This window comes from Hippocampus bargibanti, linkage group LG12 (assembly GCF_051943395.1).
Source record: "Hippocampus bargibanti isolate YZ-2025 linkage group LG12, ASM5194339v1, whole genome shotgun sequence".
Taxonomy (NCBI): domain Eukaryota; kingdom Metazoa; phylum Chordata; class Actinopteri; order Syngnathiformes; family Syngnathidae; genus Hippocampus; species Hippocampus bargibanti.
The window spans coordinates 22,336,509-22,358,816 of NC_142745.1; the positions used below are offsets into that span (position 1 = coordinate 22,336,509).

General features: G+C 41.2%; 1 protein-coding gene across 2 annotated transcripts; it reads right to left on the reverse strand.

Moving 5' to 3' along the window:
• Nucleotides 1-13,181: 13,181 nt before the first annotated feature.
• On the reverse strand, nt 13,182-22,308 carry barx1 (BARX homeobox 1). 2 transcript variants are annotated; one of them, XM_089010384.1, is made up of 5 exons: nt 22,222-22,308; nt 21,944-22,130; nt 17,711-18,047; nt 16,516-16,595; nt 13,182-14,332 (listed from the first exon to the last, which is right to left on the reverse strand). In XM_089010384.1, the coding sequence occupies exons 1-5, from the start codon at nt 22,243-22,245 to the stop codon at nt 14,169-14,171; spliced, it is 792 nt and encodes a 263-aa protein (XP_088866510.1). In that variant the 5' UTR covers nt 22,246-22,308; the 3' UTR covers nt 13,182-14,168. The 2 variants fall into 2 exon arrangements, with proteins under 2 accessions (XP_088866510.1, XP_088866509.1); XM_089010383.1 differs by having other exon boundaries at nt 16,516-16,600.

A 22,308-nucleotide genomic window follows, 5' to 3' on the forward strand; every position in this document is an offset into this window, starting at 1 on the left:
CGCCACAATGAGTGATGTGTCGTTCGCGAACGAGCCCCTTCTCCTAACCAGGAAATGGCAGCTGGCTTGTTTTTGTCCTGTATTCCCCGCCCCCAGTCTTCGGTTAAACCCGCACGTGATTGGTCAAGAATGCAGCAGTGGGGGGTGGGGCGGGTGTTACAGAAACATAGAGATGCAAATAATAGATAGATAGGCAGACGACAGAGAGAGTGAGAAGATGGATAGAAAAAACAGTGACATTTGTACTCGTTTCAACTTTATTGTTGTTAAAGCGCTATCGAAATCAAGATGTGTTGTGTTGTATTGTATAAATGTGAATGTCGGTGTTCAAAGCAGGTTCAAAGAAATTTGATGAACCTGCAATTGAATGTCATCCAGTCCAGGACCTGGCACACTTGGTCCAAGTCAGCTGGGACAGGCTCCAGCACACCCCAGATGACCTGAAAGAGGATAATTGCTATCCAAAGTCAATGTCTGGACTTTGACCGCCGGCCAGTTGGTCAGTCTCATCTCAACAGATTGACAAAGTGCAGGTGTCCTCCAACTGCCATTGCACTCCAGAGGAAAACATTAGTGGGCGATTGCTGGTGTGCCCTTGATAGCCTTTAAATGGAGCAACAGGTCAAGGGCTCCCCTCAACGGCGCTGATTAATACAACGACAGTATCCAGTCGCCCGACTCTTGCCTGGAACTGAATAAAAAGACATTGAAAGCAGGCGCTGACCAATGACCTCCTGCAAACTACCCAGACCTTAAAAGAAGCCCCTGATGGATGACGATAATCTCTGATTGTGTGTGTGTGTGTGTGTAAAGTTTGAAAATACACCATTCATTGGGGGTGCACCTTATACCTGTGTCTGAAACTCATGACAGTGAGATCATGTTTTCCCTGTCCCCTCATAATGCTGCCACATGCGCAACACTTTGATATTTACAACCCGCATACCTGCCAACTACTCCGGTTTTGCCGTCATGAGTACGGTTTTCATTCCAGGTTATGGTTTGTTCATGAAAATGACGGTTTCCAATAAAAACAATAAGTCAAAAAACGTCAAAATAGTACATACCCAATATTCATTCTAAACACGAGATCGCTAAGGATCTTATCTAAATGTAGAACCGGCAATCGGCACAGTGCTAACTGTAAGCTTCCTTTAGATGAATTGAGAGTCAAGAGTTAGCATGGTTTTTATCATTGTCATGTAATGGCATCTACCGGAGAAAAAGCAACAAAAAGTGTGAAATCTAAAAGAAAAGTACAATCGTTTTGTGACGAATACTCCCGAGCATTTCCAGGAGTTTTGTTTTCTTAAACTAGCATACCAGCCAACTACTCCGCTTTTGCCGTAAAAACTACGGTTTTCATTATCCCATTCCGGGTTACAGGCTAATAATGAAAATTAAGGTTTCCAATAAAAACAAGACATCAAAAATAATCAAAATAGTAAGTACTCAACGTTCATTCAAAACAGCGATTGGCACAGTACTAGCTGTCAGCTTCCTTTTGATGAAAGACGCATGCGCGTGGTACAGGTCTGATATGGAATTGCACCCGGAAGCAAAAAATGCTTCCTCCATGTTGTCTTATTCATGAAGACATGGCATTAATCTCTTAGCTAGCTATCTTTCTAACAATTTGAGCTACTTCCTGTTAGATATCTGTCTCCATAAACTCCAACTAGTCCAAAATTCCTCAGCCCGGATCATCACAAAAACCCCCTCCTTTCACCACATCACTCCTGTCCTCCAACAGCTCCACTGGCTCCCTGTTAAACTCCGTATTGAATTCAAGATACTTCTGTTTACATTTAAAGCCATCCATAACCTTGCCCCCCCCTATCTGTCTGACCTAATTCAAATCTCCGTTCCTACTCGGGCCCTCAGATCCTCTTCCTCCCTCCACCTCTACACGCCCTCTGCCCGTCTCACAACGATGGGGTACAGAGCTTTCAGCCGCTCCGCTCCTAAACTCTGGAACTCACTTCCACCCAACATCCGCAACATTGACTCCCTTCCTACTTTCAAATCTCACCTGAAAACCCACCTCTTTAAACTTGCTTACATGGTCTAATTTATTATGCTGTTTTATTATTTATTGCTTTATGCATGATTTTACTGTTTTGTGTGTTGTCTTTGTTGTAAAGTGTCCTTGAGTGTTCAGAAAGGCGCTTGTAAATTAAATGTATTATTATTATTATTATTATCTATCTATCAGCTCGCTAACTTCCCATCTATTTGAGTTACTTCTGGGTTGTGCGTGTGGCTGCCGCTGCTCACCCACAGAAAAAACTGCTCCTGTGACTATAAAGTGACCCTGAGAGTTTTGAAAGGCGCTTAGAAATCAAATGTATTATTATGATATTATTATAATGTACCTCACGTAACTGAAACTTGATGACAGTTTTTTTTCTTTCTTACTTTTTTTTGGGGGGGATGGGCGAGGTTAGGGTTGTGAATGTGAAGATGGGCTTCAGCTGTTGTTAAGTGCAGGGCTGTCAGATAAAAGGCAACTCCCAAAACTTCACACCTTGAACAGGAAGCTGAACAAGCCATCAAGATAATCCAAATCCTCTCCGGTTGTTTTCTTGACTGATCTGATTTGAGTGTGCTTGAAAAACTTGATGAATTGTTACATCCTTGCATTTTTCTGGAAGTGACCCTCCAACGAAAACATTTGAACACTCCCGCTTTACTGGAAATTGCCTTTTGTCAAGCTCCTATGATGCATCGGCATGATGCTGAAATCAAGTGGGATAAGCTCCGATGACCTGCGATCATCATGCAAACAAGGCTCCAGATGTCCTCCATCTGCCTACGGCTAGCGCTACGGCACGCTGGCCCGGCCCGGCTGAACACTGGGAAACCCGGCACAGCACACGTTCCTTCCGTAGTTGCTCTATAGCCATCGCCCTCATTTCTTGCACACACTCTATTTTTTTAATTAAACGAGGAGTCACCCAGTCATCAAGTGGTGGTGTCACGACGGGCTTGACGACAAATCACTCTTGATTCAATTACCCAGCTCGCAAATTCATCTCGTTCACTGCTGTCCCCAAATTTATTCAGGAATTACAAATATGACCCGGACCGCCATGCCCAAATTTGTTGGGGTTTTGCCGATGAAGCGCTGGCCAGACCTCTGGCAATGATTTCCCCTTCCACAAGGGGGCAGCATTTGCCTTTTGTCCATATTAGCGCTTTGTTCCAGCTTCAGCTGTTGTTAAAGCGCCATATGGATTGTATTTTGTACAGTTGCCCCCATTTCAAGCTCAGATAACTCCAGACCCATACAATGTTTTATTGTGATGAGAAAAGAGAATCCAATGTTTCTTAGGCTGCATTGAACGTTGATGTTGTCCTAAAACTCATTCTATTCTGTGGTTCAAGTGACAATGCCAAAAACTCTGGCACTGGAGTGGGCACCTTTTTGCACATCGTCCACCGTCTATCTCATTTTAGTTTATTTTAGGACTCTTCTAACCTGAGTGATCCTTTTTGTTGTGCTCCATTCCATATCTGATCACATTTGATTGACTGTGTTTAGTTCCTATTTAAAGATCTGATTGAGTCTCTTTTAGGAATGACACAATAGTAATCAGTGTGTTTTCATCAGCCATGATGGACTGCGGTGGTCCCCCGTGACGGACTGGTTTTTCGGACGATTCCGGTGATTTGTGAAAACACACTTGTATCAGTGCTTAGTCTGTGGGACTTTTTTTCCACGTCATTCATCATTAGCGAGCCAAGCGGCCATCCCTGAGTGACGGCTTAATCGGCCTTTGGTCAGGACGGATGGAATTCCCAGAATTCCCACCGCCGGGTTCACTGGCTTCACTGCCGCCGCATTCTCAACAAAATCTTCATTTACACTTGAAATGTCTACTTTGGCTCGGCTAGCATCTACAATGCTTGACGCTTTTCACTTACAACAACTATCTGGCCATACAATTCCACTACCATCGTCTGTCAGCCTGTCCATCACCATAGCAAATAAGAAGGGGCTCAGAGCTGACCCCTGGTGGAGTCCCACCTCCACCTTGAATTCCTCTGTCACACCGTCAGGACACCTCACAATTGTCTTACAGTCACGATACATGTCTTGCACCGCTCTGAAATACTTTTCCGTCACTCCAGACTTCCTCATGCAATGCCACAGCTCTTCTCTGGGCACCCTGTCATACGCTTTCTCCAGATCTACAAAGACACAATGCAATTCCTTCTGACCTTCTCTGTACTTCTCTATCAGCATTCTTAAAGCAAACACTGCATCTGTCGTACTCTTTTTTTTTGGCATGAAGCCATACTGCTGCTCACAAATGTTCACTTCTGCTCTTAGTCTAGCTTCAACTACTCTTTCCCAGAGTTTCATTGTATGGCTCATCAACTTTATTCCTCTGTAGTTAGTACAACTCTGCACATCTCCTTTGTTCTTAAAAATGGGCACGAGTACACTTCGTCTCCATTCTTCAGGCATCTGTTCACCCTCTAAGATCTTGTTGAATAACTCAGTCAGGAACACTACCGCCACCTCTCCAAGACACTTCCATACCTCGATTGGTAAATCATCAGGCCCGAGTGCCTTTCCCCCCTTCATCCTCTTCAGCGCCCTCCTCACTTCATCCTTGCTAATGCTTGCTACGTCTTGGTCCACAACAGTCACGTCTTCTACTCTTTGTTCCTTCTCATTTTCCTCATTCATCAATTCTTCAAAGTACTCTTTCCATCTTGCCATCACACTACTGGCACCTGTTAATACATTGCCATCTCTATCCTTAATCACCCTAACTTGCTGCAGGTCCTTAGCATTTTTGATCAGTCTCGCCAGCGTTGCTGTCTAGCCGAGCATACAAGTCATCGTAGGCCTCTTGTTTGGCCTTTGCCACCTTACTTTATCCGTGCGCTGCATCTCCTTGTACTGCTGTCTACTCTCGTCCGTCCTCTCAGTGTCCCACTTCTTCTTTGCTAACCTCTTTCTCTGTATACACTCCTGCACCTCCCCATTCCACCACCAAGTCTCCTTATCTACCTTTTTTCCACTCGATACACCAAGTACTTTCCGACATGTGTCTCTGATTATGTTCGTTGTAGTTGGCCAATCATCTGGAAGGACCTCTTGCCCACCCAGTGCTTGTCTTACCTCCTATAATAATAATAATAATAATAATAAAGTAAAGTCTCGTTATATCGATATTCTCGGGAGTCGGAAAAACTGTCGATATAACCGGACTATCGATATATCAGTCCTGCGCCGAACTGCATTAAACGTGACCACGTCACGTGACCAACGGCGCGACCGATAGTCACGTGACCACGTCACGTGACCAACGGCGCGACCGATACAGATTTCGATAGTGGTGGTATTGTATAGAAACCCCTAAGCCAATATCGAATCACCTTAAACTGCTTTTGTATTGATATAAACATAGCAAAATGGCCGGCGGGAGATGAAAAAGAGCACCGTAGTAACCGGATTATCGTAATAATCACGAATCGTACTAAACGGGACTAGTTATACATACTAGAAATAGTTTTGTAATAAGCAGTTTTATCAATATAACCGATATCGATATAACGAGACTTTACTGTAATAATAATCCATTTGATTTCTAAGCGCCTTTCAAAACTCTCAAGGTCACTCTACAGTCACAGGAGAAGTTTTTCTGTGGGTGAGCAGCGGCAGCCACACGCGCCAGCGTTCACTCAACCCGGAAGTAATTCATATAGATCGAAAGCTAGCTAGCTCTAATGGGTTGAAAATGATCGTTCGTCCCTGGTTCGTGGCTTCTCAGGGTGTTGACAGCAGAGGATGGTTAAATCAGCAGGAAGCCGGGTGTTGAACCGAATGACTTGGACAGCAAGTGCATTGTCGGGTGTCGGCCGAGAAAGACCGCTGGGAGAGCAAAAGATGTTGGTACAGCGACTTAGCCCAACACTCCCTGTTTTTCTTCCATGTCATGGCAGCTAATATTCAAAAGAAATTTCCAGATCAAGTCGAAGGGAATATATAAGACATTGCTGGTCAGACCACAGGACTGATTTTCTTTTTTGAGGACAGGGAATGGGGGAAATCCTCCTGACCGCCTGCTGGCAGAAAGTGTCCTTGAGCCTGCGGGTCTTGGCTAAGGAGACTCCGCAGTCTCCTACCCGATGGCAGCAGATGGCGGCGCTCAGCTAATTGTTTGAGTGGCGTGTGCCGCGCTCAATGGAAAAAGAAGGCGTGGGTGTGGGTCCAAACAGGCAAGCGGTTCTATTCATTAATCACTGCAGTAAACAGGCCATCCAGTGACACCTGGCGGGGTTAATGCTCGCAACCTGGCTGCAATTAAGGCCCCCCACGGCACGGCACGGCACGGCACGGCAGCCCCTCACACCCAACCTTGTGATTAGAAAGGAAATGGGAATTAGCAGAAACATTGCAGGGAGGTGATCTGCAGTTTGCCGCTAACGTCGACAAGCTGCAACAGAACGGGAGGGGGAGGGGGAGGGGCGTCCGACTTTGCTGGAGATGCGAGTTGATTGGACTTTTCCCCGCGGAGCAAATGGGAGGAGGAAGGGGGCAAAGGTCAGACCTACACCAAATTAGTGGTGTCTGTTATTTGAGAGCAAAATAAAGTAGGGGCAGCAGCAGTAAATGATTTCCCCGCCATGCTGCTCCTTTCTTAGCTCCAAATTACCAGGAGGCCACGCTAGCTACAATTAGTGGCTTGTTTCTTTTCCACTGAAATATGGCAATAATTCTTCGCTTTCAACTCTTTTCGCTTGCAAGACGCCCAAACTAAGGAGGTCATTGCAACACGTGATACGGCAATTTATTCCAAAAGCAATACATTACTGACGACTGATGGAAGGAATACAAACTCTTGGGGTTTTTTTTTTTTTCTTCTTCTTCTTCTTCTTCTTCTCGGTAGGATCCAAATGAAAAGGCCTTTGGTGCTTAAACGCGCCGGGGTTGCAAACTGATTCTTCTTGGATCAGAGCGAGCGATCGAGGAGTATCATGTGCATTTTTTACCAATATGTTACGTGCATATTTCGCTCGTTGGAAAAAAATATGTTGCGAAACTGCGCAACATGTGCTATTAGTAAATAGTCAATCGACAAACACACAAAAAAAAATCAACACATTCCTCACCAGCAGTAATATTAGCTATCTAGCTGGCTAGCTATTAGCTATATGGCTATCTAGCCAGCTGACTTTCTAGCTAGCTATCTGTTATCTATAGGGTTGGCTATTAGTTATCTATTAGCTAGCTAGCTAGCTCACTTTCTATCTATTTGGGTTACTTCTCATTTCAAGCTCAGATAACTCCAGACCCATCTCATTTAGGAATTAACTCATTTTTTTTTTTGATAAAAGAAAAGAGTATAAGGTTTCTTAGGCTGCATTGAATGTTTATGTCGTCCAAAAACTCAATATTGTGTGGGTGTGACAAGTGACAATGACAAAAATCCTGCCACTGGAGTGGACACCTATTTGCACATCATCTGCCAGTCAATAATAATAATAATAATAAAAATAATAATAATACATTTGAATTGAAGCACCTTTCAAAGCTCTCAAGGACACTTAACAGTCACTGACAAGCATAGGTACAATAATAAATCAAATACAATGAGTTAAAAGGTGAGTGTTTCTTATGTTTTGACGAGAAAAGCATTTGGATGGGCGTTTATAGCCAATGAAAATGTCTTCCTTGGAATAGGTTTGCAATTAAGATGTGAAAGTCGATTTGAAGAATGGCTTGTTAAAAGCTCCGGAGCCCAGATTCAGCTCGTTGACCTTTCAACTGAACAATCTGTGGACTATTGGGAAAAAAATGAAGCCCATCCAGGAATTGAGCATTTATGGTTCAAGGTCCCTGAAAGGTTAATGGCCCCATACACTTCCCAGAAAGCTAATTTTGCTAACGGCCGTCATACGACTCCACCGCTCATTTCTTATTTTCTTCAATCTTAAAGCGTCCCTCGGATTTGTTTTTAATTGTCAAAGCTCATTTTCATGTACTTATTATAATCCATCCATCTAGGTAGCTATATCTATATATACAGGTAACATCCGAGTTACGGCCGCGTTCCGTTCCGACAAAGTAAGTCAAAATCCATTCAAAATGTCCAATGTGACGTTTACACGACGTTTTCAATTGATTATTATTATTATTATTGTGTAATGACAATCATTTTATGTTACTTTCGTTGGCGTGTGTAGCTATCTATTAGCTGGTTGAGTGAACGCTGGTGCGTGTGCCTGCCACTGCTCACCCACAGAAAAAATATCTTGTGACCGTAAAGTGTCCTTGAGAGTTTTGAAAGGTGCTTATAATAAATAATAATAATAATAATAATAATACATTTGATTTATAAATTTTGGCAAATAATTTTTCAGGGATTTTTCTAATTCTCACCATTTTGGCAAATCATTTTCAGGGATTTTATTAATATTCTACATTTTGGCAGATCATTTTCCAGGCAGTTTTCAAAAATTTGGCAAATAATTTTTCAGGTATTTGTCTAATTTTCAACATTTTGGATGTGGATTATTTCACTGCTGTAAATTGTGTCATGGGGTAAGACAAATAAAGGGTTTCTTATGGGATTTCGTGCCAGCGTTCACTCAATCCGGAAGTAACAAATAATGACATAAATCAAATATTATTATTATTATGTCTTCTGATGGGGCTCCACAAATGGATTATTTTAAGGACTCCCGAAAGTTGTCCAGCGGAGACAAAGAGGAAAGAACAGAGCAGATCTGCTTGGCTTTGGGTCTCATCGGGATCAGCGACACAAGGTGTGGCGAGTCGTGTTGATTTCATCAGTGGCCCGGAAACTTATGGGAGGAATTTTCAGCACTCACGGCCAGACGCGGCCGGCATGCACTCTGCTCAACGTCACACTTTTTACTGCATAAACAGCCACTTTCAAAAATTGGGCTCAACTTGCAGCACGGCGCCGTCAAAAAAAGACACCCCATCATCGTGCGGTCAATTGCGTCGAGCGCTCGCTCACGTTGCCATTCCACATATTTAACTTCAAGTCCAACGGAGGGCACAAGTCATTACATTCTGCACTTGATCATTAATAATAATAATAAAAATAATCCATTTCTTTTCTAAGCGCCTTTCAAAACTCTCAATGACACTTTACAGTCACAGGATAAGTTTTTTTCTGTGGGTGAGCAGCGGCAGGCACACGCACCAGCGTTCGTTCACTCAACCGGAAGTAACTCAAATAGATAGAAAGCTAGCTAATAGCCAGCTAGCTAGCAAGAGAGCTAATATATAGCCAACTAGATAGCCAGCTAGCCATTCAGATAGCTAATAGATAGCAAATAGCTAGCTATCTGGCTAAATGGATAGCCAGTTGGATAGCTAGATAAATAAAAAGAAGTGAAGAGAGGAAAAAAAGAAATCAGAATAAAGTCATTGGCGTGCTAAAAAAGATTTCCCCTCAATGTTGTGCAATCAAAATCAAGAACAACGTGATCAATAATCAAACAATGTTCCAATGCAATATCACAATAGGATGATTATCACGAGATTGTCACTTTTGGTGTTGGCAATATTTTGCATGTCATTAAAATTCAGTGTTTAAGCATCAGTGAAAAGGAAGCTGTGATGGCGACGTGCTGCTTTTCATTGGGAAACCTGGCCACAGTGGGTATGCGGCCATTTTCATCTTCTAATATCAGGATTAGATTCCTAACGTTGAGAGCAAGAGACCATTCATCAACCTTATTCATGGATTTCTTTATGTGTGTGTGCACACGTGGCCATGTTCTGATGAGCTTTTTGGGATGGATTCTCATTTCGAATGGAAATTACAGCAGACTCCAACCATTTGGTCAAAAAAATAATCACAGTAATCACTTCCAAGACAACGGATTGAAAATCAGGGGTGGACCGTCAAGGCCGGCAAAGCCTTCTCTGCTGGCCTAAAAATATCTACATCACAGACCGATGTGAAATCTATACAGGTAACGTCTGACTTGTGACCGAGTTGCGTTGCGACCAAGCGCTCCGAAGTCCAAATCCATTGAAAATGTTGACGAGAGACTCGGAGGCTAAATGACCGGCAAACTCCCCCCTTCCCTCTGCTGCCATCACACGCTCGATTGCTGTGCAAGAGTGTGTGACATGCTGGCGGGCGGGCGGGCTGGACAAAATTGTCGTACGCGTTGGCAGCCTGCTCGCGCGTTGCGGTGCCAGGCGTACAAGTAAAATTCATAAAAATATAGTCTGGAGGTTGTGGTCCTAAGTCGGATGTTACCTGTATATATACACGTATATATTTTTTGTTTAGATCTTTTTGTTGATTATTTTATGAAAGGAAAATAGTAGAAAAACAAACTACAGGAGCTGCTGGAAAGGCAGCCACTCGCGGAGCCATCTTGAACAAAAAAAAAAAACAACAACAAAAGTTATCTCTTTATTTATTTATATAGTTACGTATTTGGTTTGGATTAGCCTTTATTAGCCCATTTTACGGTAAGATCGGAGCATTGTAAGTAATCAAATGCTTTTTGCTTTTTTGAATGTTGCTGTGCCGATGACCATTTTGTGTTTGTTGCTTGTTCTGTAGCCACAAGGGGACATGAGTCTTCTTGTGCCGGTCCCAAGCCCGGATAAATACAGAGGCTTGTGTCAGGAAGGGGATCCCGCGTCAAAACTTGGCCAAAACAAACATGCCGATCAAAGCTCTAAAGACGGAGGACACTGATTGGCTGTGGCGACCCCGTCAAGGGAAAAGAAGAAGAAATAAAGGCTCCATATTTGAATGAAGCCTAACTGAAAGGCTAGAAACTACAACAAAATGTTGGGTAAAAGTTCTACAGGGGGAAAAAAATAATAATCAGGTGCGTTGCTACTGCATGGGAGAGCTGGAAAACAGGCAGGGCGGCGGCCCTCCAGGGCAGACTTTGGACACACCTGGTGTGCAGTGAGTGGCGTGGAATTATTCCATGGCCAACATCTCCTCAAAGGCTGTTTTTACTTTTTGTTCATTTGCACACCTACAGACACCCTTGTGCAAATTCATTGCACCGCCCTGTTATTTTGCCATACAATTGATTTTTTTCCCCATTTTTTGACAACTCAAATGATTGTCATGTCCATTTTAGTCACAAGTGTGTCTAAAGAGTTTGATGGTTCTCTTTATTTGTAAGTAGGTTCGTTGTCAGATCTCCCAGGCAGGTGAGGCGCAGAGCGTGGAGTCGAGCAAGTCGTGCCGTGATGTCCGTCCGACGCCCGGCGTGAGCCGGGCGCCTGAGCGGGTCTTTGCAAGTCTCTTTGAGTCTGTGAGTCTGAGAGGATTCTGCCCCGTGGTTCGCCCCATCTCTCTGTCCCGCGACAGCTCCTTTTAGACCATTTTCAAGCGGGTGCTATGCGTCAGGGTGAGACGCACATCAAGGAGATCAAGGAATTGAAAGACATTAAAGGGTTGAACGGCGCAATTCAAAATCATACACACGTGTGACGCCACATGTCCTCCCTTGTTCTTGATCACCTCAGCGATGGAATCCACCACATTTTGACAGTTGTTGATGGTGGAAGGGTCCCTGTACCAGGTCTGAAATTAGGGCTTTTTTGTGCTGTGCAATCTTTCTCACGCAGACGAATCTTGATTATTGACCAAAAATTCTCAATCGGGTTCAAGTCTGGTTAATTGCCATCACAGTAATGTCCTTCTATATCCATCTCGTTGAAGAAGAACTGATGTACAAGCCAAAAACGCCTTCTTTTTATACGCGACGGAAAGGGGATTAGGACGTGGCCATCCATTAATGATCCAATCAGAGGCCTGGCAAACAAGTCATTAGGGAATGCGCTTGCTCAAGGAAATCAGACAGACTCCACCCCAAACATTGTTGTGAACTTTTCACAAGCTTTTCAACCAGCAAACAGTCAAGATCACGCAGTGGTGCAATTCATTTGCACAAGGGTGTATGTTGAGGATTCCTGCAATTGATGTTGATGTCGAACACAAGATACGATGTGCATGTGTTGCCGTTACCTGAGTCCACGCTGATGACTGCAAGACGAGACAAACGAACTTTGAAAATGTCATCGTGAGAAAAAAAAGTCCTCCTCACATTCCGTCTCAAAGGGGACGGAATTAATTGGTCCAGCTCCATCACTCATTTTGATTCCTTATCTTACGTTTAAGAGGAAAAAAGCGAGCAAAAAATGAGGTTGCAACTGAGCGCCAGCTTGTTGGCTTTGCAGTGTCGCGAATAATGAATTGTCATCTGATTGGTTGTCCGGTGTATCAATCAAGTGAAGAGATGGCTGATAGGCTGATGTCTAGTTTTTTTTTTTTTTTTTTTTTTTTTACAGCAGCTCAACTTGATTTGTTTGGCATCAGTTGCCATCGACCGATAATAATAATAATAATAATAATAATAATAATAATAATAATAATAATGTGTAAACTCTCAGTCGTACAGGAGTGGTAGTTACCACCAGTAAGGCTTAAGTTTGCTGACAACGTTTCATGGATAAGAAGCGAAACGTCCGACACCTTCAAAAAAAAGTACAGATGACGGCTGAAGAAACCTTTTCATTAATAATAATAATAATAATAATAATAACAACAATCGATTTGATTTCTAAGAACCTTTCAAAACTCTCAAGGTCACTTTACTGTCACAGGATACGTTTTTCGGTGGGGGAGCAGCGGCGACCTTACGCACCAGCGTTCAATCAACCTGGAAGTAACTCAAATAGATAGAAAGCTAGCTAGCTAGCTAATAGATAACTAATAGCTAACTAGCCAATTAGTTATATAGCTAGCCACCTAGATAGCTCCATAGCTAATAGCTAGCTAGCTAGATAGCTAATATGTCATTGAATGTCACAATTAAAGACATATAGAAAGCTAGGTAGCCAGCTAGTAGAGGAAAGATAATAGATAGCCAACAGATAGCTAGCTAGATAGCAAGCCACTTAGATAGCTATTAAGCTAATAGATAGATAGATAGCTAGATTTAGCTAATACACTGAATGTCAATAACAACCAAAATAAAACTAAATAACAAATATGAGCTGTCGCATCCATTGAGGAAAATAATAAATGTCATTAGTACTTTGGAGATCATTTAAAATGCTAACAAAGTGACCTTGGCTAATATATCCCGATACACAGTGGTTGAAAATCACTGCAGCGGCATAGAAAATGGTGGAATCTTAGCCAAAATATATTTATTACTTATTCGTGACGTACACCGATGCAATACACTAAGTACAGGTGATAGTTTTTGTCCACTCCATGAGATATCAGAAGAAATAGTACATTTAATTTCCAAAGCGCCTTTCAAAACTCTCAAGGACACTTTACAGTCACTGGATTTTTTTTTTTTTTTTGTGCGGGTGAGCAGCGGCAGCCATTCGCGCTAGCCTTCACTCTACCCGGAAGTAACACAGCAGCAAAGTTATGAAAGGAAGAGGAAAGGAAACAAAAAAAAAAGTAAATACAGTAAAGTCTCGTTATATCGATATTCTCGGCAGTCGGAAGAAATATCGATCTAACCGGACTATCGATATATCCGATCCTGCGACATGTAAATTTTCTCCTTGCGTTCATAGAAATAGTATCGTAATAAGCAGTACTATCGATATAACCGATAGAACGAGACTTTACGGTAACAAATAACATGACAATGCAAAGACACAGAGTCATTCATTCTTCAGCACTTGCTGTACCCTCTTTGTGACATGAAGCAGTTCTAGATGAAAGAGGAGAGGATCAAAGCATACATTCTGTAACTGTCCAACCGGTAACAATTTGTGGGAATATGACACCGTTTGAGAAAACAAACAAACAAAAAATTTTTTTTTTTTTAAACAAAGATACAGACGCTCCCCAACTTACGAACAAAAGATACGTTCCGAACAGTCGTTCGGAAGGTGAATTTGGTCGCAAGTTAAGTAATACTGCAAGGCAGCAATGGTGACAATAGCTCCACTTTTCTGGAATAGACGTCGAACAGCTCAGGTTGTCCTCCTTGAGATTTTAGTTGAAAAACAAAACAATTGATGTTGTACAGCTTTTTTTTTGGTCACTAAAACTTGAAGAGAAGCTTTGGAATATTGGAATTCAAAGTTTGTGTCCACGTGATGGATGGGAGCAATCAATCAATCAATCAATCAATCAATCAATCAATCAATCAATCAATCAATGCCCTCCGACTGAGTGTTGTTGGAATGAGAGCTGGAGCATTGTGTGGCCCCATTGGACTTTTTGGGCTGAGTGGAGAGTTGCTCGTTGCTCGGGATGGAATTCTTCTTTGGGCGTCCTTTGGGTTTGGTTGGCGACTCCAGACCTCCCCCCTGCAGAACCTGAAAGAAAGAAAGCAGAAAACTTGACAATCAAATCAATCAATCAATCAATCAATCAACAGACAGAAAATGACAGCTTTTAACCCGTCAGCGTGATAAAGGATGCGCACAGTCGCTGGCACAGCTGCTCAGGCTTTTATTGAGTAAACGTAGCAGTTAGCATTCATACTGGAGCCGTTGTTCCGCCACAACTCACCCGCAGTCATTCTACTCAGGCTCTCTCGCGGACAACTAGTTGTGGGGTCCTCCCTTCTCTCCGTGACGTCAAGCTCCCCCGACTAGCCCAGCCCCCAAACATGCAAATCACGTTACAAACTTATATTTTCGGTTGAATTATCTCGAAATATGTTCTCATCGAAAGGTGTCATGGCCTCCATTTAAACTAAAAAAAAATCATAATAAAAAAAATAGCTAGCCTTCTTTCTATCCGAGTTACTTAGCTATCTATTAGATGTCTAATAGCTAGCTAGCTTTCGATCTGAGTTACTTCCAGGCCTCGCTAGCGATCTGTTAGCTATCTATTAGCTAGCTATCTTTCTATCAGAGTTACTTAGCTATCTAGTGGCTGTCTATTAGCTAACTAGCTTTCTATCTGAGTCACTTCCAGGTTGAGTAAAGGCCTAGCTAGCGATCTGTTAGCCATCTATTAGGTAGCTAGCTTTCTATCTGAGTTACTTCTGGGTTGAGTGAAGGCCTAGCTAGCGATCTGTTAGCCATCTATTAGGTAGCTAGCTTTCTATCTGAGTTACTTCCGGGTTGAGTGAAGGCCTAGCTAGCGATCTGTTAGCTATCTATTAGGTAGCTAGCTTTCTATCTGAGTTACTTCCGGGTTGAGTGAAGGCCTAGCTAGCGATCTGTTAGCCATCTATTAGGTAGCTAGCTTTCTATCTGAGTTACTTCTGGTTTGAGTGAAGGCCTAGCTAGCGATCAGTTTTTGGAAAGTGGACTCATCTGTCACATGGTTTTCTTGAACAGACAATTGGCCAATTTGGCCGCTTGCCTTCCTTCCGTTTTCCGCTGGAGCATTTGAAAAAAAAAAAAAAAGTAAAAAAGACAAGAAAAATCAATCCATTCCCTGCGATCGAAGATAGCGATCCCCATTAGCATGATGTAAGCCGAACAGATTTAGAAGAATACAATACAATCCATGCACGTGTGTTTGTCTCTTAACACTTTTATACTGAGCGGGCAGCGGCAAATTCCTGAATAAACGTCCCAACGTGTCATTTGCCTGAATGCTGCTTGGCAAGACACGAGAAAGTTGTATTTATAATAATCATAATAATCATAATAATAATAATAATAATAACAATAACAGCAACAATAATCATCATCATAATAAGAACAATAACAATAATCATAGATGAGAAGGTTTCTTCAGCCGTCATCTGTACAAAAGTGAAGGTTTCGGACGTTTCGCCTCCTATCCAAGAGGCTTCGTCAGCGAACTAAAGTCTGACTGGTCGTATCGGCCCCATTTATATATCCCTAATGTCCAGCCATGGCGGCGACGGACACAGCTATGATAGGTCCCTACTCTCAGGTTGGGGGGGGGGCAGGGGAACCCTCCCTGTGGCCCCACTGATTGTTTGGGGATATATAAATGGGGCCGATACGACCAGTCAGACTTTAGTTCGCTGACGAAGCCTCTTGGATAGGAGGCGAAACGTCCGAAACCTTCACTTTTGTACAGATGACGGCTGAAGAAACCTTCTCATCGATGGACCACTCCTGTACGACTGAGAGCTTACACAGACGTATTGCTGCCAACAATAATCATAATAATAATAATCATCATCATCATCCTAATTATGATTATAATTATAATTCCCATTTCCCCATTGTGTGACGATTAAAGGATTTCTGATTCTGATAATTGTAATCACAATCATAATCGTTCCTGTTACAGCTGTCTTACTTCCGGGTAGAGTGAACGCTGGCGCTTGTGACTGCCGCTGCTCACCAACAGACAAAAATATCATATCACTGTAAAGTGTCCTTGAGAGTTTTGAAAGGTGCTTCGAAATTAAATGTATTATGATTATGATGATGATTCTTATTATATTTGGGGGTAAATTGTAGGAAAAAGGCTGACAAAAGACTTTTGGACAGTGTCGGAGATGATGCAAATGGGGTGCATGACGTATCATGAGGTTAAAGGTCATTTGAGGTATTGAACTTACAATTTTCTTCCATTTCATCCTTCGGTTCTGGTACCACGTTTTCACTTGGAGTTGACTGAGACCCAAAGACTCGGCCAGGTCTATTCTGGAACGGACCAAACACACGCACAGCTGTCAAAGTCAAAGTCAGCTTTATTGTCAACTTACACGACTAAATCAATGACTATTAATTTGTCGGGATTGATTTTCAAATTCCTCCATCATCAAGTCAGATTGGACCGCTTTAGTTCTTGCCGGTGTTTCCCAACATTTTTGGAGACAATTGGCTGCTTTGAGCTCAATCTCAAGCTCCATCACCAATCGTTAGTCATCTTTTCTTTTATAAAGGCGCACACACAAAAAAAAAACACTGGAAAATACATTAAAAGAAAGTACTCTGTCGGTGGAACTACAGCAACAACACAACTAGTTTGACCACAAATCGACATTGCATACAACTATGCACAAAAACAATTCTTTGATGTTGTTTTTCAAAATTTAACCATTTTCTCAAATGGCGATTTTCAACATTTTTTAAAATGTTCTCAAATGCCAATATAGCATAATCACTATTAGTTGTAGTTAGCTAGCTAGCTAGGTATTAGCTATCTATTAGCTCTAGTTCTAGCTATCAATCTATTTTCGAAATTTTGAAAAAAAATTCTAAAATGGCGATTTTTCTACATTTTTAAAAATGTCCTAAAATGCCAATACAGCATAATCACTACTATCTAAATTCTAAAGCTAGATAGCTATTAGCTATATATTACTTCTAGTTCTAGCTATCAATCTATTAGCTACCTATTAGCTCTAGCAAGCTACCTAGTAGCTATCTAGCTAGCTTTCTGTTTATTGGAGAGTTGAAAGCAGGCTGGCGGGTGTGGCTGCCGCTGCTCCCCCACAAAAAAACTGATTGTAAAGTGACCTTTAGAGTTTAGAAAGGCACTGATAAATGAAATGTATTATGATTATTGTTATTATTATTATTATTATTGTTGTTATTGACATTCAGTGTATTAGCTAAATAGCTACATATCTATCTATCAGCTTAATAGCTATCTAAGTGGCTTGCTAGCTATCTGTTGGCTTTTTATTCTTATATAATTATATTATATATAATTAATATAAAATATCAGATAATATGAAATAGAAAATATACTGTATTATTATTATTAATTATTATTATTATTATTATTATTATGAGTGAGTGAGTGACCTGTCGGGTGTGGAGAGATATTTCTGCTTCTCGAAGCGTTTCTCGAGGCCCATGAGCTGCAATTCGGTGAAGACGGTTCGACTCCTCCGCCCCTTCTTGCTTTTGCCGGCGGCGGCGGCCGCGTCCGACCCGAGCTCCAATTTCGGCCGGAGGAGGTGAGGGTCCAGCGGCAGCTGGTGCTGGTGGTGCTGGTGGTGCTGGTGGTGCTGGTGGTGCTGGTGGTGGGACGTCAGCAGAGGCGAGCCGAACGCCGAGCTCAGCGGGCAGGGCAGCGGGCAAGGCAGCACCGGGCTCAAAGGCAACTTGGCCAGGCTCGTCTGCTGCTCTGCCTTCAACGCTTCAACCACAAACAAACAAACAAACAAACAAACAAACAAACAAACAAACAAACACACAATCACACAAACAAACAAACAAACAAACAAACAAAAAAACAAACACACAATCACACAAACAAACAAACAAACAAACACACAATCACACAAACAAACGCATTGGGGCACTTTCGTCGGTTCACCTTCTTCGAGCAATCGGACGGAAGACGATTAGGGACAAAAGAAGTTTGGCCAGATTCTCACTTGATTTTCACATTAGGACTTTAAAGTCAGATTGATGACTTTAATCTCATAATACGACTTTAAATTCAGAATTATGATATTAAAGTGATTATTCTGACTGTGACAGTTCGTGGAGCTGTCGTTATACCTATACAAAGTCAGAATTCTGACTTTAAAGTGACGATTCTTATTTTAATGTCAGATTTCTCACTTTAAAGTCCTTCTAAATATAAAGTCAGAATTTTACAGTAAGAATTCTCACTTTAAAGTCATTCTGACAATAAAGACAATAAAATTCTTTCAAATTGCTGCTGTGGACTGCAAATTTCGCCATTGTGAGACGAGTAAAGGTTTTCTGATTCTGAAGTCAGAATTTTAAAGTCAAAATTCTCACTTTAAAGTCCGAATTCTGAGAATCAAGTCAGAACTCTCACTTTAATGTCAACATTCTGGAAAAAAAAAAGTCCGAATTCTCACGTTAGAGTGAGAATTCTGAGGAGAAAAAAGTCCGAATGTTGCTAACTTTCAATTTTCTTCCTGAGTAGCCCTAATCATCTTCCGTACAATCGCTTGCTTGGGCTTTGATGGGCTCCAAACAAACCATTTTTTTTTTGGGGGGGGGCAGAGCGCTTATATGGTCTACAAACGGGGGTGCGTACGTGAGATGTTAAAATCGGAGCATGATCTCGCCAATTGTCTTCCTGCTACCCCCCCCCCCCCCAAAAAAAAAAAAAAAAAAAATCCACAAAGCAATCACTCGAAGCACATTGAATGCACTTGCACGTTTCCTGTTTTGCATTCGATCTTCATTGAATGCAACAACAACAAAAAGTCCGCCCGATGCGTCCATTCCACATTCAGCCATTTGCTTATTGGCAATATTTTCTCAAATGATTTGTTTTACTTGCAATTTCCGCTTTTTGGGGGGTAAAAATAAGTTCTGTATCCTCTATTTGTAATCACTGATTGATGATGTGATTAGCCACAAAATTGGTGAACAAATATTTGTAGCTCGATTTCCACGCATTATGGGAGGACTTGTCATTAATTATTTCTTTTTAATAATAAAAATAAAAATAATAATAATAATAAAAGTAAAAAAACAATAAAAATAAAAATAAAAAACTAAAAATAATACTGAAATAATACTAATACTAATAATAATACTAAAAATAAAAATAATACCTTTCAAAGCTCTCATGGACACGTTACAGTTTTTTTTTGGGGGGGGTGGACTTCTTTAGTTTTGTACAGAAGAGAATGAGGGCCTCTCAAGATAAAAAAAATCCCACTTTATTGTGAATATTCTCCCTTTAAAGTGACAATTCCGATTTTAATCACAGAATTCTCCCTTTCAAATCAGTTTGATCAATCGGCCAGTGTTTGTTTTAATTCCTTGCTGATTCTTTGTTTGCGGTCCTCCAATTATGCTTGACGCCGGTGAGAGCTACTTGCATGGCTCAAATAAAAAATGATTTGGCATGCTTGGAAAAAGGGATGAAAAGAAAGTTATCATTTTATCCCTTTGCTGCTGTGAAATGTCAATTTCTCCATGCACTGCCAGACGAATCAAGGCAAATCCAATTCGGGAAGAGTAACCACATCGACGGAATTGATCGACTGAACTAACTCTCCCCGATGGATTCTTCTCATAGTTTAGTCCATTGCAATTTGCCTCAATAAGAGCCTTTTTTTGACTCTTATCATATAAGCATCATAATCGTGATCCATTTCATTTACAAACGCCTTTGAAAGCACCCAATTAAGGACACTTTTACAATGAACGAACAGCAGAAAAATAGAACCACACAACTAAAATGATAAATAAGCTTTTAAGTGAAGCATCGATATAAAAAAGTTGTTGCTAATCACGGCATCGATCGGTGATTGATTTTGTTAAAGAAAAAAACAAAGTCAACTAGAACCTGTTTAACATATACCCCTTTCCCCCCTTTCTTTATTCTCATTTTTTTCTTTGTCTTGATGTAATTATATTCCAAGAAAGGGTTACGCAGTTATACTATGGGATGCATGACTAGACCTTCCCTGTTTTGACTTGATGTTGGTTCTTTGTAAACGGAATTATTCCCGCAGTAAAAGTGAGCAGGGTGTTTTTTTCTTTTTCTTTGATTATTTGAACCAGAAGAAACTGGAAATTGCAATCAATACATCAATAAATACATAAAACAATGCATCGCATGCCAAATGAAGGCCTTGTCACAATAAATAAAATGAATCCAATTCAGTGATTGTCTTTTTCACATGACTAATTCATATTTTTTTTATTCTATTTGGATACTTTGCACTCTGTACAGTTTTTTTAATCAAACTTCTTTTGGTGGAGTTAATTGGACATTTCAGTCTCCGGTCTCTTTTCTTTTCTTTTGTGCATACAATACCTTGTTTTATTTATTTTTTTACCCCTCCCCGCATTCCCTTTTTACTGCTGTAGATTACAAATATGGGAGTAACTATTATTATTATTATTATTATTATTATTATCTTAGCCATCTCAAAAGCCACATATTTAAAAATGCATTTCCTGTGTAGCTCTGTCTTGGTTCTATTTATAATTGTCTTTTATTTATTATAGTATCGATGGTTGTCTGTGACTGGAAAGTGTCCTTGAGAGCTTTGAAAGGTGCTTGAAATAAAATGTATTATTATTATTATCATTATAAAAGGCTTTCCGATTGGCATTTAATAAGGCGCAGTTGATAAAATATCGACAACCGATCGATTGACTTGCTTCATTTGTGCGCTTTTCGTTTAAAAAAATGGCCGACGGCTCGAACAATTTGAACATACGTCATGATATTTTATTGAATACCATATCTGTTTTCTTTTTTCTCTATCCTTGTCTGTGACCGTAAAGTGTCCTTGAGAGCTTTGAAAGGCGCTTGAAAATAAAATGTATTATTTTTGTTCTAACAAAAAATAACACACAAAAAGACACACAAAATAATGTTATTTTTTGTGTGCATACAATACTTTGTTTTATTTTTGTACAATAATACATTTTATTTCAAGCGCCTTTCAAAGCTCTCAAGGACGGCCCCCTTTGAACTTTGCTGCTGTTGATTGCTAATATATTATTATGATGATTATTATTAATAGTATTATTATTGGTATGATTATGATTATTATGATTATCATTAGTATGATTATTAGTATGATGATGATGATTATAAAAGGCTTTCCAATTCGGGTTGGCATTTATCAAGGTGATGTTGATAAAATATCGACAACCGATCGATTGACTTCGCTTCATTTGGGCGCTTTTCGTTTGAAAATAAAATGTCCAAGAGCGCGAACAATTTGAACCAAAAAAATTGTTAAGCCCACCGAAAATGCGTGGCTGGATAAATAAAGTGACCCATATTTTTTCACGGACTTTGGGATCACAGTATCGATCGGTGATCAACGTTGTAAATCGTCCACGAAACTGTGAAAAGTGTCATTTTGCTAGTTTGAACATTTGGGAATTTGCCTGCATGTTTTGTCTCCACGGAAAAGAAAAAAAGACAAGTGGACCTGGAAGAGAAACCTCTTTGAAAATGCTCCAACGACATTTTTTGTTGTTGTTGTTGTTGCATGCAGCGGATTCCGTTGTGTGGTCCAAAACAACCGCGCGGATGTCCCGTTTCAAGGTGGATGTCGGAAAACGACTTCTTACCCATTTGGTGACGGAACGCTCTGGTGGAGAGGAGCGCGTGTACTCCGAATTTCAGGAGGTCCCGCGCGGGAGGCCCCGCTTTGTGATCGGTGAGGATCTCTTCCATCATAAAAGTCCGATAGCGACGCGTGGCGTGATCGGCCCGAATTTCCGCAGGACGGTAAAGCGCCTCGAGGTCCAAAGGATGCTGCATGATCCGAAACGGTCGCGAGCTCACTCGTTGACGGCTCAAACTAAACGCTTCGCAATCATCTCATCTCCATTCCCGCTTCACCCACTTGAAATCCGGGCGTCAAAACCATCTTGGATTCGGATCCAAAGCAGCCGCCGCGTCGTCCGTCGTCTTCTCTCGTTCCCGAGACCTC

Excerpts from the sequence above, each read along its gene's own strand:
- barx1 (XM_089010383.1), bottom strand. The coding sequence starts at position 22,245 with ATGGTTTTGACGCCCGGATTTCAA. Across the intron at positions 18,048-21,943 it reads AGCGTTCCGTCACCAAATGG|CGTTGAAGGCAGAGCAGCAG; the intron begins GTAAGAAGTCGT and ends TTGTGGTTGAAG. Across the intron at positions 14,333-16,515 it reads GGATGAAATGGAAGAAAATT|GTTCTGCAGGGGGGAGGTCT; the intron begins GTAAGTTCAATA and ends TCTTTCTTTCAG.